The 16,833-nt window shown below is 36.9% G+C and overlaps 1 protein-coding gene across 10 annotated transcripts in view; it reads left to right on the forward strand.

Annotated features, from left to right (window-relative positions):
* Scmh1 (Scm polycomb group protein homolog 1) overlaps window positions 1-16,833 on the forward strand; it is a 195,840-nt gene that overhangs the window by 49,104 nt on the left and 129,903 nt on the right. For 6 of the 10 annotated variants that reach the window (XM_076860635.1, XM_076860631.2, XM_076860637.2 and 3 more), the window contains exon 2: window positions 9,645-9,774. The exons of 1 other annotated variant lie outside the window; for it this stretch is intronic. In XM_076860635.1, the coding sequence (XP_076716750.1) occupies window positions 9,762-9,774 (13 nt within the window). In that variant the 5' untranslated portion in view covers window positions 9,645-9,761. Of the gene's footprint in view, window positions 1-9,644; window positions 9,775-16,833 lie in introns of those variants that run through there. 3 more of the 10 variants (XM_076860634.2, XM_076860641.2, XM_076860636.2) reach the window with 1 other exon arrangement.

Raw genomic sequence — 16,833 nt, forward strand, 5'->3', positions numbered from 1 at the left:
TTCTTTTGCTTGCCTAATTTCTCTGGCTCCACATTTGCCCATTCAACCAGTCATAGATTGAATATACATTTTTTAAAAATCACAACTTATGCCAACTTTTTTTCTTGTTTTTATTCCCTGAACAATACCAAATAACAACTATTTACATAACATTTATATTTTATTAGGTATATAAGCAATCAAAAGATGAATTAAAGTGTATGGGAGGATGTACATAGATCATATGCTAATTACATATTATTTTATATAAGGAACTTGAGTATGCATTGATTTTGATATCCATTTCATTTACTATTGGTAATCCTAAAACCAATTCCCCATGGATATTGAGAAATGATTGTACTATGCTTAATTAAAGTGGTTAAAGTGAACATTCTTTTCTTGTTGCTATTGTTAGGGAAAAGTCTTTCTGTCTCACTCTTGAGTATACTGTTCAGAGTGGATATTTTCATCTATGGCCTCTATTATTTTGAGAAGTTCTTAGTTTATTGAGTGTTTCTGTTAAGAAGGGAGGTTACATTTTGTCAAATGCTTAATATGCATCAATTAAGATTATCATGTGGAGTGAGGTTGTGGCTTAGTGGTAGAGCACTTGCCTAGCACGTGAAAGGCACTGGGTTCAATCCCTCAGCACCGTATAAAAATAAATAAAGCCATTGTGTCCAACAACAACTAAAAAAAAATTTAAAAGAAGATTATTATGAAATTATTGTTTTTTTTTACTTTCTTATATTTATGTGGTATACAACATTGGTTAAACCATCTTTGCATTCTGGAATCCTACTTGATACTTGCATATTAATAATCCTGTTACTATGCTGCTGAATTTATTTTGCTGAGTATTTTTGCACCAATATTTGTAAGGGCATTTTCTTGTTTAAAATTAAAGTTTTATTGGAAAACAACCAGGCTGATTCATTTCTGTACTCTCTGTTTCTACTTTCATGCCACAGCAGAAGAGTTCAAGAATTGCAACAGAGATCATCAAGCTGAAAAAATTTTTCCGAAAATTTTTTCGAAAGGTTTGACAACCTCTGAGTTAGACAAATAAACCTCCTTACTCTGGCTCCATTCTGGCCAAGAACTTTTCAGGTTCTCATTTGGATTTTTGTGTAGATGTACCTTTGAAGTAAAATGGCCTTGTTCATGCTCCATTGAATATTTTAGGTCTTGTGAAAGTTACGTTTTTCACAAAAGTTAATAAATTATCATTTTAGTTTACTCATCATTGTTTAATTACCTACAGATCTGTCCTCAAAGGGCTATTCAGTTTTTAACAGAATCAGGGTTTGGAACCCACTAAGCTGAGGGAAGAATCCTGGAAACTGGAAAGCTAACCAAATTGTTGCCTTTGGGAAGCTCATTCTGGGTATCTGGTCTGATGACTTCCTTTGATAAAAACTTAATTTCACTGCATGTCTCCTTTGAGCTACAGTAGGTCACATTTCTATTTTTCTATCTTCTAGATTTCTTCATCATGCTAAGGAAGAATGATTTTCTATTTGGTATAGCTGATCATATTATACAAAAAACAGATCCTTGGAAAGGTTAGAGCCTGTATGTGCACATGACAGAAATAGAGTTATCCTCTGTTAGACTGTGTATGAATGTACATCTCTCTCTCTCTCTCTCTCTCTCTCTCTCTCTCACACACACACACACACACACACACACACAAAACACCCAGAATGATTTTTTAAAAATTCATCCTTTCTTACGAATTTATCTTATAGTTTTAACAAATCCAGTGTTTCATTTATATAGTTCTTTATAGCTTGTGAATTATTCTCCATACAGTTTTCTCATATAGTCTTCACGATAATCTAAAATAGGTACTATTGGTAATCCTATTTTATGGAAACAATGATGAGTTAAAAGACGTCTTCAAATCTTATAAATCTTAACTGTGCAAGGCTTAATCCCAGATTGTTTTTGTCTCTAAATCTTACTATTCTCATACATCACAAGTTCTTAATCAGTATTAGAATTTTAGTATATATGTAATTTAAGTATGTATGTAAGTAAGCAAGCTGTATGAAATTAGAAAAAAAAGTAGGTATAAATCTATGAAAAAATGCTTTTATGGGTGTAAAATATCATTAGTGAACCAGATTTTAACATTGAATGCTTAACATGCAATCTTAGGGATGATACTAGAGTCTTCCATATATAATATAACATTGTCTTAGAATGGCAAAGTTCTTCAAGAGTTGCCCCCTACCTTCTTTTATAGCTTCATCTTATTCAATTCTTGTCATTCATCTCTGTAGCTTCCCATATCCTTTTCTCTCTATAATACATGGCTAGTTGTTGTCCAAACATACTGTCCATTTCCATGCCTTAGTACCTTCGTACTATATTCTCTTGGTAAAATGCCAGTCATCTTTCTTTCCACAATTGTAACTTAACTTCATCTCTTTTGTGAGGCTTTTCCCAACTTCCTAGGTAAAGTTGGTCTTTTTATCCTACTAACCGGAGCATTGTGTTCAGCAAATTTTTACTATAAGAATAGTAAATATCACATTATGATTGTGTATTTGAATTGCTGCCTCTCCTTCTGATTGTTTGTGAGCATAAGCTGAGACTTGTCTTTGTATTCTTAACACCACATGTTACTATTAGTCTTAAATACATTTGCTTAATGAATAAAATAACAGTTACAGCTCTTTAGATCTGTACACTATTCTAAGTGGCAGACTAACCACATAAAATACCTAGAAGTTTATAAATATGTGTAAAACAATATAGTGTATACCTGAGGTATAGCAGTGGAATGATTAGAGCCAGATACATTATTCAGGGATAGATTCCTGTAGGTCAGGGGTTGGCAAACTGTCATCCAGAGATCAACTCCTACCTGCTACCTGTTTTTGTTAATTAACTCTTAACTAAAAATATTAGAACAGAACCATATTCATTTGTTAATGAATTATTTATGTATGACTGCTTTCATGTGATAGTAGTTGCAATAGAGACCATGTAACTCATACAACTGAAAATATTTACTCCCCAGCACTTTACAGAAAAAAAAATGTTCCAACATTGCTATAAGGTTTTGAACAGAGGTATGAAAAGAAAAGGAACATGAATTAATAAGGCATGAGTGCTTATAATGCAGTTAAAACTAGTCAAAAATTATATGAAATAATTACTATTGTCTTTATTTTGCTGTTAAGGAAACTAAGGCATAAGGAATTAAGTTAATTAGCCAAGATTTTATACTAGTAAGTGATAGAACCAAATCTGAACCTAGGCAGTCTAGCTGAGAGTCTTCATAATAAAAGAGGAAATATCTAGATAGATTTGGTAAAAAATACCCATAAGCTTCGAGTACAGTACTTAGTCCAAGAAATTAGGAAGTGTGCTTCCAAACATGAAAAAGTGAAAATAGACCATAGAAGAATAATATTAGGGAGGCAGGATGTCTAATTCGAAGAGCATACTATGTATTAGGCAGAATGGGAGGAAAAGAAAACAGATACATTATACATTGAGATATGTTATAGTCAGTCATTGAATGTAGTCTTGACAAGACCAGAAAGCAGTTAACTTTTCTTTCATACTTAAAAGCTGTCTTTAAATACCTGAAGAGTGGCATAACCAACTCAGAGACAAGCTATGACTTTAAAGGAGATAGAGGGCAGTCAGTGACCACAACCCCTAAAACATACACATCTGCATCCCATGTAAATTAGGGTTAGTAAAGATGTTGAATCATAATACACACCATTCCCTTTTATTCTGTTTTGCCCTCTTATGGGGACTGATTTCTGTCCAACTTCACATGACTGTTGTGATAAACATTCACCCCCTTGGGCTACTATTAAAAATGTATGCATATTGTATGTATGTTAAAGTAATACATATGCACTCTGAAAATTTTGCCATTTGAAGTACACTAAGTGAAAAGGGAAAGTTGCCTTCCATCACCATCTCATCCTGTTAAAAGTCTGATATTGTGTGAAGTTACTATTATTAATAGAAGTGTGCTGGGTTATTTTATGTATTAAGGGTCATTGAAAGACAAAAAAATTGAGAACCACTACCTTAAGGCCAAGATCCACTGCCAGAAATGGAAGGAATTTTCTGGGGAGGTATGAAATCTTCATTACAGGAAGTATAAGCATAAAACCTTTTTAGGGATGTTAGAAAATTCAAGCATTGGCTAAAGTTGGTTGGATTAGAAACTGGGAGAAGGATGCATTATACTAACTACCTTAACTATAATCAAAATTTAATCAAATTTTTAGTATTATTTCCAAACCTTTTTTAGGAGGATACAGTTTATACCAGCAGACTGATTACCAAGTATGAAAGAAAGGACTCAGTGTGATATTGACCTGGTTACCTTAAGTAGAGGACAAAGTGGTATAATAGAACTGATTACTTTCCAGTAAATATTGAATTATTTTTATAGATTCCTTTTTATCTTATTGACCATCTTGGTATCCTCAAAACATACTTTATTTTCTATTTAAAACTCCATTTATACTTACTTTTCAGAACTGTAAATAAAGCAGGCACACATTGTTCATTATTTCAAAAAAGACTATCTGACAAGTTTTGTGTGGTAGATATGGAGGAAATAATTGAGCTGGGCCCTGCTGCTAGTGCCCCATAGACTCACAACATGATAGAATTTAAAAGGGACCAAAGAGATAAGGAATGTAAAGTGCCTACCATAGTACTGGTAAGTTATAGATGAAGAAGCAGAAAACAGACTGGAACATTGTGAGCTGCCACTGGTACTGTTGCTGTTGCTATTTTTTCTGCCCTCATATCACATTTCTATAAATCTTCAGAGAGAATATTGGTGTTACACACACACACACACACACACACACACACACACAAGCATGCACAAATACTTCTCAGTTTTTGACAGGGTTGCATACATTAAATCAATTATAAAGTGGATTTCACCTTTGAAGTGAAATTCTGAATCAGAGTTCTGTTTTCATTATCACAAACAACACTGTACAACTATTCATTCAGAGTATAGGACCTAGGTTTGTACTAAAAATTCTACCTCTGATGTATTCTGACTGGCAGACAATACAACATTCAGGACTGTCATCTCTTTTATTATAAATACTAACTATCTGGTGGCATAGTAGCATGTACTTGTAATACAGCTACTTGGGAGGCTGGCGCAGGAAGACTGAGTTCAGGCCAGCCTAAAAATACCCACCCCATATACTAACTAGAAAGATGATGATGATGTAACCTTACATATTGCATGATATCATATCTATGTATGCCTATCTGAAAGTATAATATGGCACCACTGGAACACTAAGTGACTTCTCTGTTTAAGCCAGAGCATTCTAAGAAGCATCAACTTTTGTGCTCTGGATCACACCAATGTAAATCTCTGGAAAGAGTAAACATTTTACATGGTTAAAGTCTACTTAGGACGGTCTGTAGAACAAAGGGAATTTTGGCCTCTGTATTTTCATTAGTCATTCATTGCTAGCTGCCTTGCTTGTTAAAGGCAATATTGATATTCTATGGGATTCTTCTCTCTGTATGCATACATAGAGATGTATAATTACTGCAGAGCAAATTGGGGAGGGAAAATGCCAAGGGGAGCTCTGTTTCATCTTCTTTGTTCACATCTGCTACATGGAAAAGACAGAATTTATTGCTGTCTTTGAAAAAGGGATTGCCTAGTTATCCCCACTCACCCACCCACTTCCTAGCAGATCATCCCAGAGGAATATTACATCTCATCACACTTATCTCCAAATGAAGTAAAAGTAAATGAAGGAGATTTGGAGGCAGAGAATCAGCTGGGGAGCACTAGGAATACTTCCTAATGAGAGAAAGAAGCTGATCAGTGCTGCATTCTATAGTAGTCCCCTGTCCCCTGCCTCCCTGTAGCTTTTCCTCCATGACCACAGTGAGCACGTGTTCTATTTGCAGCTCTTCCATTTTGAGCTCTGTACATATTGACATAGAATTGTGGTTTATCACTGAAAGAGTTCTTTCTTAGTGAGTCTTCAGAGGTTGTTTGATGAATCTCTTTTATTTCTGTTATTCAGTTTAATTTCTAGGGGAAACATCCATCCTTTTCTATTATTTTCTGTGCTTTTTTTCCTCCACCCCATTTGTATGTGCATGCAAACTTGAATTATTTGTTTTTTGTTTAAATTTCTAAGCTCTAAACTATTTAACACATGGTACCTACATTTAACCTAGCTTTACCTCTTTAAATTCCACTATTGCCTAATCTTATTCAATGTCCAGATCAAGCTAATAAGCATTAACACTTCTTACACTTTTTACTGTAATAAAATGAGTAGATTATCCACATTCACATGTATTCTCTCCCAAACTGGGCTGTTTTAAGCAGAAAGCATTTGTAGGGTTTCTTTGTGTGAGTAGGGTTTTTTGGTTGTTGTTTGTTTTGTTTTTAGTGTGGGGTCAGGAGGAGGCACAGGAATGGGAGACAGAATAGGTGAAAGAATAGTTTAGGTTCATATCCTTATTTCTTTTTTTAAAATATATTTCTTTTTAGTTGTAGGTGGACACAGTACCTTTATTTTATTTATTTAGTTTTCTATAGTGCTGAGGATCAAACCCAGTGCCTCACATGTGCTAGGCAACTGCTCTACCACCGAGCTATAACCCCAGCCCAAATCCTAATTTCTTTACTTATTGTAACCATTTAGAAAATTACTCAACCTTTCTAGGTATCATCTCCTCATTAGTAAAAAGAGAAAATAATAATACCATGCTACATGGTGAAAATTTAGTAAGATGCTATCTTTGAAATACTTAGCCTAACCTCTGGCACATGATAAACACTTAAAAATTATAGCTATATGATATTAATGATAATTATTAATATATGTTGATCAACTTTTCATTGCTATGACAAAAATACCTGACAAGGACAATTTAGAAGAGGGAAAGTTTATTTTGGCTCATAGTTTCAGAGATTTAGTCTATAGTCAACTCACTCCTTTGCTCTGGGCCCAAGGCAAGCAGGACATCATGGCAGAGAGGAATGTGGCTGAGGGAAACTGCTCTGCTGATGGCAGCCAGAGAGCAGAGGAGGAGGCCACAAGGAATATGAACACTTCTCACACCACCAGTGACTCACCTTCTGTAGTCACACCCCACCTGCCTACAGTTATTACTCAATTAATCTATTCAAACTAGGATGAGCTGATATAATTACAGCTCTCATAATCTAATCATTTTGCCTCTGAATATTCATGCATTAGTATAGGAGCTTTTGGGGGACACCTCACATCCAACCATAGCAGTATACAAGTAATAAATTTATAACTACATTTTTCTTAATATAATACACAAATAATTCTTTCTACTTTTCCTTGATTTAAGGGATGGCCAGTTGTGATTATTTTGTCACATTTTGAAAGAATGCTTCTATAGTATTGTTAATTTTTCTATCACATATTATCTTTCAAGAATTTCTAGAAATACCAGAACTTTACATTCTCTAGATCTATATTGTTCAATATAGTTGCCACTAGCCATATGTGTTTATTTAAATTTAAATTTAATAAAAATGCAATAAAAAGTAAAACTCTAGGACAATCCATCAGCCACATTTCTAGTGCTGAATAGCCCATTAGATAACACAGATATAGAACATTTTTGTCATTGTGGCACAGCACTGCTTTAAGATATTAGTTATCCACTTGTGTTCTTTCCTGGAAAACCAAAGAGGATATATTTTCTGAGGTCATATAGATTCTACTCTCTTAATATTTGAGGGCTCTGAATATCTTATTTTGAGGATTCAGATAACTCTTTTTGATGTAACTTCTCAGTATCATTTCTGGTTTTTTAAAGTAAATACACTTTCACTTCCTGTAGGAAGACTGGATTACCATAATTTGTGAAGGTCCCAATCAATAGTAAAAGGAAGTCAAAGGAAGAATAGGCAAAATAGAAGTAGTTCAAACAGATATTATGTAGAGTAGTTTCTCAGATTGTGAATAGTTGAGTTCTCAGGGGTTAACTCGTAACAGGAGTTTGACAGTCCCTTTTGTTAAATATATTGTACTATTCAGGATCTGAGTTTTCCTTGTGGGAAAGGTAATAAACCTCATTTTCCCCTAATAATACTTGTTATCTACATTATATACCTTTAAAGCCATTTTGTCAATGTAGAGTATATATACAATGGAGTTTTACTCAACTATAAAGAAGAATGAAATTATGGCATTTTCTGGTAAATGGATGGAAATGGAGAATATCATGCTAAATGAAATAAGCCAGTCTCAGAAAATCAAGGGTCAAATATTTTCTCTCATATGTGGAAGTTAGAGCAAAATAAGGGAAAGAAGGAGGAGAGGATCAGATATCATAAAGATATAGGGAAGATCAGTAGAGTAGAAGATGGTATTGAAAGAGAGGGAAGAGGGACAAGAAAGGGGAGGAAATGCAGAATGAATTTAACAGAATTATGTGCACATATAAATATCCCATAAGGAATTTCACCTTTATGTGTAAGTACAAAGAACAAATCAAAAATAAATAAGTGAGTGAAAAGAGGATCATTAGAGTAGATGAAAGATATTAGGGGGAGAAAGGAGGGAAAAGAAAAGGTGGAGGAATTGGGACTGAAATCAAATTCCATGCATGTATGATTTTGTCAAAATGAACCCAACTATATATATATAAAACTATAATGCTCAAACAAAGTAAAGCCATTTTCTCATTTGGAATTTTCACCCTGTAAAGCAGGTAGCATTGGGGTTATCATCCCAATTTTTGTTGCAAAGCAAGCTGAATTTCAGTGTAGTTATTTGCATAAAGTCCTAAAGGAAAAGCAGTCTGTAAAGGAAAATATAGTTGTTCAAATCAGATTAAAATTTTAACTTTGGATTCAGTGTCTTCCTTTTTTAAAAAAATTAATATTTTTGTGGATGTTGTTCTTGCTTTACTGCCTCAGACTGGTACAGGAAATAGTGAAAGTTCTTTAGAAAATTCTGAGGCACTCTCAAAGAATTGCTGCAGTCTCATCTGGCCTTTAACCATGTGCTTTGGTCACCATAACAATATACCAAAGAATGAGTGGCCTAAGTAACACAAATTTATAGTCTAAAAGTTTTAGAGGCTGGAAATCCAAGATTAATATGCCAGCAAGATTGGTTTCTGTTGAGCCCCCTCTCCTTGGCGTGCAGGTGGAACCTTCTCTGTGTCCTCATTGTGGTGTTTTTCTTGTGGTGGATTTTTGTTTGTTTGTTTTACCCTGTTAGATTTGGGTCCAACCCTTCTGAATTCATTGAACCTTAATTATCTCCTTAGAAGCCCTGACTCCAAATACAGTCAAATTGTGGATTAGGGCTTCAACATATGAATGGCGTTTTTAGTATTTTTTTATTTTATGGCATAACTTGGTTAGTTGGAAATAATGTTTATACTCAGTATTTGCATGGTACCAAATGTAGCAAATATCTGTATTTATTTTTGTGAATGTAGAGTCTTAAGTTGTATCAGTGATACTTGCTATAAAGTAACTTCTAACCTTGAGATATTTTAATAGAGAAAAATATGTATTAAATGTACTACTTTTCTTATACCCTCACCCAGTTTGTTAATACGTAAAGGTCTCAGTCAGGTTAATAACCATCCTCCTTCTTCTCCCCTCATCAACTTTGCAGATGGAGAAAATAACATACGGAGAAATTGGCTTGTCAGAAGTCAGAGCAAGATATTGGTGGATCCAGGGATAAATCCCAAACCTCATAACTCCTTAAGCAGTCTTTAGTTCATTGATTATGCAGCCTAGTGGTAAGTTCTTTTATGCTATCATAGAGGTAAGAGGGATTAAGAAACTGTATTAGCTTTCCATATCTGTGAAAAAATATCTGAGAAAATCAGCTTAAAAGGAGAAAATACTTACTTTGCTTCATGGTTTCAGAGGTTTCAGTCCATGGTCATTAGGACCTGTCACTTTGGGTACATGGTAAAACTTTCAAACATCGTGATAGGAAGCATGTAGTAAAGCAAAGTTGCTTTTGGTAGCTGGGAAGCAAGGAGAAACAGAGGAAAGGAATGGCGTCCCAATATATTCTTCATGGGCATGATCCCAGTGACCTCTTTCCTCTACCTAGGCCCTACCTCCTAAAGGTCCCAAAGGCTAATGTCCATTTCATGATTCAAAATGCATTCAGTCCATCTCCAACAGTCAGTAAAGTTTTAACAATTCCAACACTGCTGAAAAGTCTTAATCTTCTCTGAGACTCAAAACATATTCTTAGCTGTGAACCCCCATAAAATAAAATAAAAAGTTACATACTTACAACATACAGTGATAAGACAAGCATAGGGTAAACATTCCCATTCCCAAAAAGAAAGAATGGGGTTAAAAAAAAAAAAAAGGAGGAATGGAACTAAAGCAGGACAAATCTAATAGGACAAACATAAAATCCTATAGCTCCGTGACCAGCACACAGGGCACACAAAGGTGCAATATAAGATCCAGAAAGCTTGAGCAGCCCTGTCCCCTATAGTCTTGCTGGCTGCAGCCCACATGGACTCAACTGTTTGGTTGACTGTGCTCTGTGTCTGAAGCTTTCCTTGGTAGATGCTCCACATTCCTGACATCTCTAATTTCCTGGGATCTCCAGTGCAACTTCAGTCTCATTCTCACGACTTCATTTATTTCCCTTTCAGGAGCTACTTGCAAGATCTCTGACCCTGCTATGCTCTGCCTGGCTTCCCACACTTTCCTTTGAATTCTCAGTGGAAACCATAACCCAACCCTTGCATTCTCCTCACCTAAAATCCAGCATCATGCCAAGCATGGTGGTGCAGGCTGTAAGCCCAGCAACTCAGGAAGCTAAGTCAGGAGCCAGCCTCAGCAAATTAGTGAGGCCCTAAGCAACTTAGTGAGACCTAGTTTCTAAATAAAATATAAAAAGGGCTGGGATATGGCTCAGTGTTTAAGCATCTCTGGGTTCAATCCCTCGTACCAAAACAAAACAAAATAAAAACCAGCATCTCCTGGGTAACACTAAGGTCTGCCTCCAGGAACTGGGTCTGTTTGGACCACAGCTGCTCTGTGTGCTTGGATAATTGAACAAGGGGAAATTAATCCAAGAAACAATTCCTTATGTAGCCCTATGAAAAAAAAATGTGCCTGGGGGAGGGTCTCTTCTCAAGCAAGTCTTTTAAATAAGTTTCTACTCTACACTCTTGAGTCTAGGATGGGTGAGTTACTGATAATTCCTGTAATGCCTTCAAGGCAACTTTCTTATTTTCCTGGTGCAGAGTGTTTGGATTCTTCTCCTTCCCTCTCTCCTCCTTCCCCATTGTCCTTAAGGGACAAGGTCTTTCTATGTTGCCCAAGCTAGGCCCAAGCAATCTTCCCACCTTAACCTCCCAAGTAACTGGGCCAGTAGGTATGCCAAGCTTAGCTTTTAAAAATGGAACTAAAAACTTTAGCAACCACACCCACCTTAGCCAAAACTTTGCATGCACTTCTCTGGCTGAACAAATTTAAAAAATTTTTTTGCTCAGGTGATTCTCCTGGATCAGCTCTGGTCAACTGGAGGGTCTCACCTGGGAGTAAATCGCAATAAAGCCTTGTTCAGCTGCTTTAAAAAAAAAATTTTTTTTTTTTTTTTTTTTTGCTCAGCTAGCACAGTGGCGCATGCCTATAATCTCAGTTACTTGGGAATCTGAGGCAGGAGGATCACAAGTTTGAGGCCAGTCTCAGCAATTTAAATGAGACTTTGTCTTAAAATGAAATTTAAAAAATATAAAAATAAAGGATTGGGAATGTAGCTCAGTGATACAACACCCTTGGGTTTAATCCCTAGTAACAACAACAACAAAAATTCCATCTGTTTTTTTTTTTAATTAATTTTTATTGTAGGTTGTTCAAAACATTACATAGTTCTTGATATATCATATTTCACACATCCATCTGTTTTTTACTTTTGATTTTCATTAAATCTGTCTGAAAGCAGCCAGCAATACTCATGATATAGCATGACGGCTGTTTTGCTTTGAAATTTCCACCTTCAGATTTATTAATCCATACCTTTAAACTCAGCCTTACATAAAATTACAGGACATAGGCAAAATGTTTACCACAGTGTAACACATATGGCCTCTAGTCCAATTTAATTCCCAACAGATTCCTTATGTACATCTGAAAGCTTATAAGCACACGTCTTTTACTCCCTGCATTCTTATCAGCATTCTCTTCTGAGTTCTTACCAGAATCTCCCTTGAAGCTCTACTTATAGTATTCTAGGCTTTTTCTGGCCCACTTCTCTGGAGTTTTCCAAATTCCTCCTGCAGCCCAATTCTTTGGGCTTTTGAACCACATGGTCAGGTATAGTCACAGCAATGACCCCACTCTCAGTACTATTTTTCTGTGTTTGTCAACTTTGTGTCACTATGACAAAATACCTAAGAAAAATCAGCTTAAAAAGAGGAAAGATGTTTTTTTGACTCATGGTTTCAGAGGTTTCAGTCTGTGGTTGCTTAGCCCTGTCACTTTGGGCCCATAACGACGTTTTCTAGTTTATTGTGCCTTACCCTTTCTTATCCCTTACTCAGGACTTATAATTTGGGTGATTTGTCTTCTTTGGGATTAAGTCACATTTGCCCTTCTGCTTCACACTAAAATCATGCCATTTTCTCAAAAGCCTATCCTACCTTTATTCCTGAAATAGTTGGGAGTCTTAGTTGGAAGATCGAACAACCAAGCCACATGAAAAAAATATTTGATCAGTATATTTTGTCCTCTGTCCCTCACCTCCCCTCTTTGCCCATTGTTGGTTCTTATTGTAACTCTGCTTTCTCCATTATAGTAAAAACTATGGCCACTAATGTTGACCACTTCCTCCTTCTCTTATCCACCCATATATCTTATTCCCTAGCTTCACTGAATCGTAATTGTCCAACATGGTACTGTCCAAGAGCAATTAATGCAAACCACATATATAATTTAATTTTTTATAATAGCCACATTAAAAAAGGTAAAAATAAGCAAAATTAATTTAGAAATGTATTTTATTTATATATCTAAAATACTATTTCGATATGTAACCAGTATAAATATATACTGCAAAAATCTTTGAAATCTGGTTTCTGTTTTACAGCACATCTTAAATCAGATACCAAGTTTTATCAAAAATATTTGATCTATATTTAGATTATAAGAAATTTACAGTTGAAAAAGTAGATCTACTCAAAAAAAAAGGTGGGTTAGGCTTAGGATCCCAGGTTGGGGGGGGGTGAACTAGGACCTACTCTGGACCTGGGTTCCTCGCAAGTCAATGAGGGCAGATCTGGAATGGGCCTGAGCTCTCCTAATAGTCTGTAGGTTGGAAGGGGTGGTCCTGTGAAGGGGGCTGGGCTGTGGCGGGTGTCTGCCAATGGCAGGATGGACCCAGGCCTACTGTGAGCCTGGGTTCCATGCAGGCCAGCATGGGCAGATCTCTTAACATCTTTTGTCCTATGTCAGCTTTATTTTCAAGATTATATACTTTGTCTTTGTTGCCTGAAACTCTATCTTCCAAGTGTTCTAATCTGTTGCTGATGCTTTTGGTTGACTTTTTATTTTGGTTTATTAATTCCTTCATTTCAAGGGTTTCTGATTAATTCTTTTTCAGAATCTTTATTTCCTTAGTGAAGTAATCTTTTACTTCTTGTGTTTTCTCTCTGATGTCACTCCTTACATCTTACGTCTTTTACTTCATAGATCAGTTTAATTATAAACTTTCTAAATTCCTTCTGTGGCTGTTATGGTTTGGATGTGCGGTGTTCCCCAAAAGCTCACGTGTGAGACAATGCAAGAAGGTGCAGAGCAAAAATGATTGGATTGTAAGAGTCTTAACCCACTCAATGAATTAATCACCTTATGGGATTAATTGAGTAGTAACTGAAGGCAGGTGGGGTGTGGCTGGAGGAAGTGGGACATTGGGTGTGGCTTTGGGGTACATATTTGTATCTGGCAAGTGGAGATCTCTCTGCTTTCTGATCATCACGTGAGCCACTTCCCTCTGCCACACTCTTTAGCCATGATGATTTGCCTCACCTTACGCTGTTGAGAGCCACAGCCGAAGGGGCCCCAGCAAACTTTCAGACTGCCAGCTGATGAGCTGAAGGGGCCCCAGCAAACTTTCAGACTGCCAGCTGATGATTGGCTCACAGCGGCCCCAGCAACATCTAGCTGATTGGCTCCTCTGCAGTGATGCTCATTGGGCTGTTTCTCTGCCCTTTCAGACCACGGAGCTGCTCATTGGGGGACTTTTTTGGCTCCGCCCATGCGACCCAGCCAATCGGCCTCAAGAGCAGGAGGATTGTGGGAGGAAGAGGTTGTTGGGGTGTGTGGCTTGTGGGAAGCCGGTGGTGGCAGTTGGGCTCTGAGGGTTTTTTCCTGAGGAGCTGTTTTGTTTATCGTGTGTGGTTCTAAAAATAAAGTTAGTTTCTTTTGACAAGTGGCTCCTGAATTGTGCCCAGCCAGACTGCGGCATTACGCCCTGAGGAATGGAGATGGCCTTCTATGGACTAAGATCTCTGAAACTGTAATACCTCAAATAAACTTTTCCTCCTCTAAAATTGTTTTGGTCCTCCTCTAAATTTGTTTTGGTCAGATCTTTTAGTCACAGCATCAAAAATGCTGACCAAAACAGTGGCATTTCATCTGCTGTAGTGTCAACGGATTCTGTTTTTTAGGTATTTTGATTTGTTTGGGATGGTTTGTTACCTTGCTTTTTCATGTTGTTTGTCTACCTATCAGTATGAATCTGAGGCAACAGAATTTCTACCTTATGAACTTATAGTGTCCCTGAAGGTTTCCAGGTTAGTGGGAAACAAATAATAACAATCAATGCAAACAATATACAGCATTAAACTAAATACTTAATCCCTACTGTGACATCTACAATATTAATTGACACAATAAATAGAAATGTATGGCAGTCAGTTGCCAAATAATAGAAAAAAGGGATTATAATTTCAAAAGGTCAATAGGAGGAATGCAAAAGAGATGTAGGTTGTTATGATTATCAAGGAGGAATAAAGAAAATAGATGTGAAAATTAAAGGAAGATTGAAAGAGCAAATAATTGAATTTGGCTGTTAGCAAAAGGAAAGGGAGAAAGAAAATCAAGGGAAACAGATAAGTGAAAAACCATGAACTCTACAAAACAAAACCAAAATACACTAATCAAAAACCTTAACCCTCAAAAGACAGAGCCATGAAAAGTAACTACCTTTAAAAATGCTAGAAATGAGAAAAGAGTGACAAATATGTGTATATATAAATGTCCATAAACCATTCAGAACACAATCAGAGAAAAAGAAAAGGAAAAAAACAGTTCTTGGTGAAAAATTAAGGAACTGTTTCCATTGTAGTAGTCAAATGTGTCAATGAGAATATGTGTTCGTTATCTATTCCCAAATGTCCCTCCTTCCTTTTTTTCTTGTGCATATGTACTATGCACAAGAGAAATGACCACAGGCTGTCAAATACTTCCTCTTTTTGTTTTGTTCATCAAGTTGCCAGTTGGAGTTCAAAAATTCTTAGCTTCCCCTTCTGGCAGTGTGAGATAGAGTGGGTTTGAGTGTTGTGTTCTCCACTTTCAGGGTGGGGTAGCTGTAGAGTTCTGTGAGAGGAGTTCAGGTAGGCAGAGCTCCTGAAGGCCAGGCTTGAGTCTAGACAAGTCCCAGGTGCTTTATTGAATGGCAATTAGTCTAAAGATATTAAATCAGAGCACTACCTGGGCAGCTGCTGATCCATGCTGGGAGACTGCACGCCTGGAGTCTCCCCTGGGTTCCACTCATGCATTGGAGGAGCCAATCCTCCACCACCCACACACCCTGCCCTTCCTGGCTTCCTGGGTTCAGTTGGAAAGCACAGTCACACCGTCCCAGCTGGTTCTACAAGCCACCAGATTCAAAGTGGGGAAAGGAAACCAGGCTCTAGGGTCTCTATGACCCATATTCCCCGGGATAAAACACTGTCCTTGCCTGAGTTTTCTCCTGTTCTCCTAGGCATACTCTGGGTCATGCCAACAGGCATCTACCAGGTCTGTTTTTCAGACCCAGCTCAGATTTCCCAGGTCTAGGCTCCTGGAATTGCTCCTCACAGCTGCCACAGCCTCATGGCAAGGTAGCTCTTGCCTCAGCTCTCTGTAGACAACCGGAAGACAGAAGGCGTCTTTCCTATAGGAGGATATAATGTAGCACATCCTCTGGATCTGTCACCAGTGTCCTTGATCTCTGATTTCTCTGAACCAGATGCCACAATGCCACCTACAATGCATGTTTCCTTAGTCCCCCTCCCTGCTTTGCTCACAGTGGTCAGTTCTGGCAGCCACTGACGGTGGTGGTGGGCTTCCTTCTTTATTTTAATATATCCCAAGCTGTTCTGAGTGTTCAGAATTGAATCCCAGTAAAATCCCACTTTCATCTATCTTACTGAGCAGCTATTTATCCACTTTCTTGGTCTTTCCACCATGGAGCAGCTTGGAAAGCAACCGCCTCTACTCTGCCATCTTCTCTCCTTATGAATGTGATTTCAGTAAGGAAGTAGCAAAGACTTTAGAGTTATTTTGAAAATATTGAGTTGGAAATGAGATTTAAATGTCAAACTGAACAATATAGAATAGGAAGTGCTCTTTCATTCATTTAATTGATTCTGATATGTAAGATATAAAGGAAAATATCACATAATACAGGTTTATGAATAGTTAATAAGATAAACACATGTGCTTAATAAAACATAAATATATACACATGGGATATAGATTTATTGCTACTACCTCAGCTCCCATAATATTATTTGTTACTTAGAGAACAAGAATCCCAAAGTTTAATAGAATCTTAG

This window comes from Callospermophilus lateralis, chromosome 7, assembly GCF_048772815.1.
Source record: "Callospermophilus lateralis isolate mCalLat2 chromosome 7, mCalLat2.hap1, whole genome shotgun sequence".
Classification (NCBI taxonomy): Eukaryota; Metazoa; Chordata; class Mammalia; order Rodentia; family Sciuridae; genus Callospermophilus; species Callospermophilus lateralis.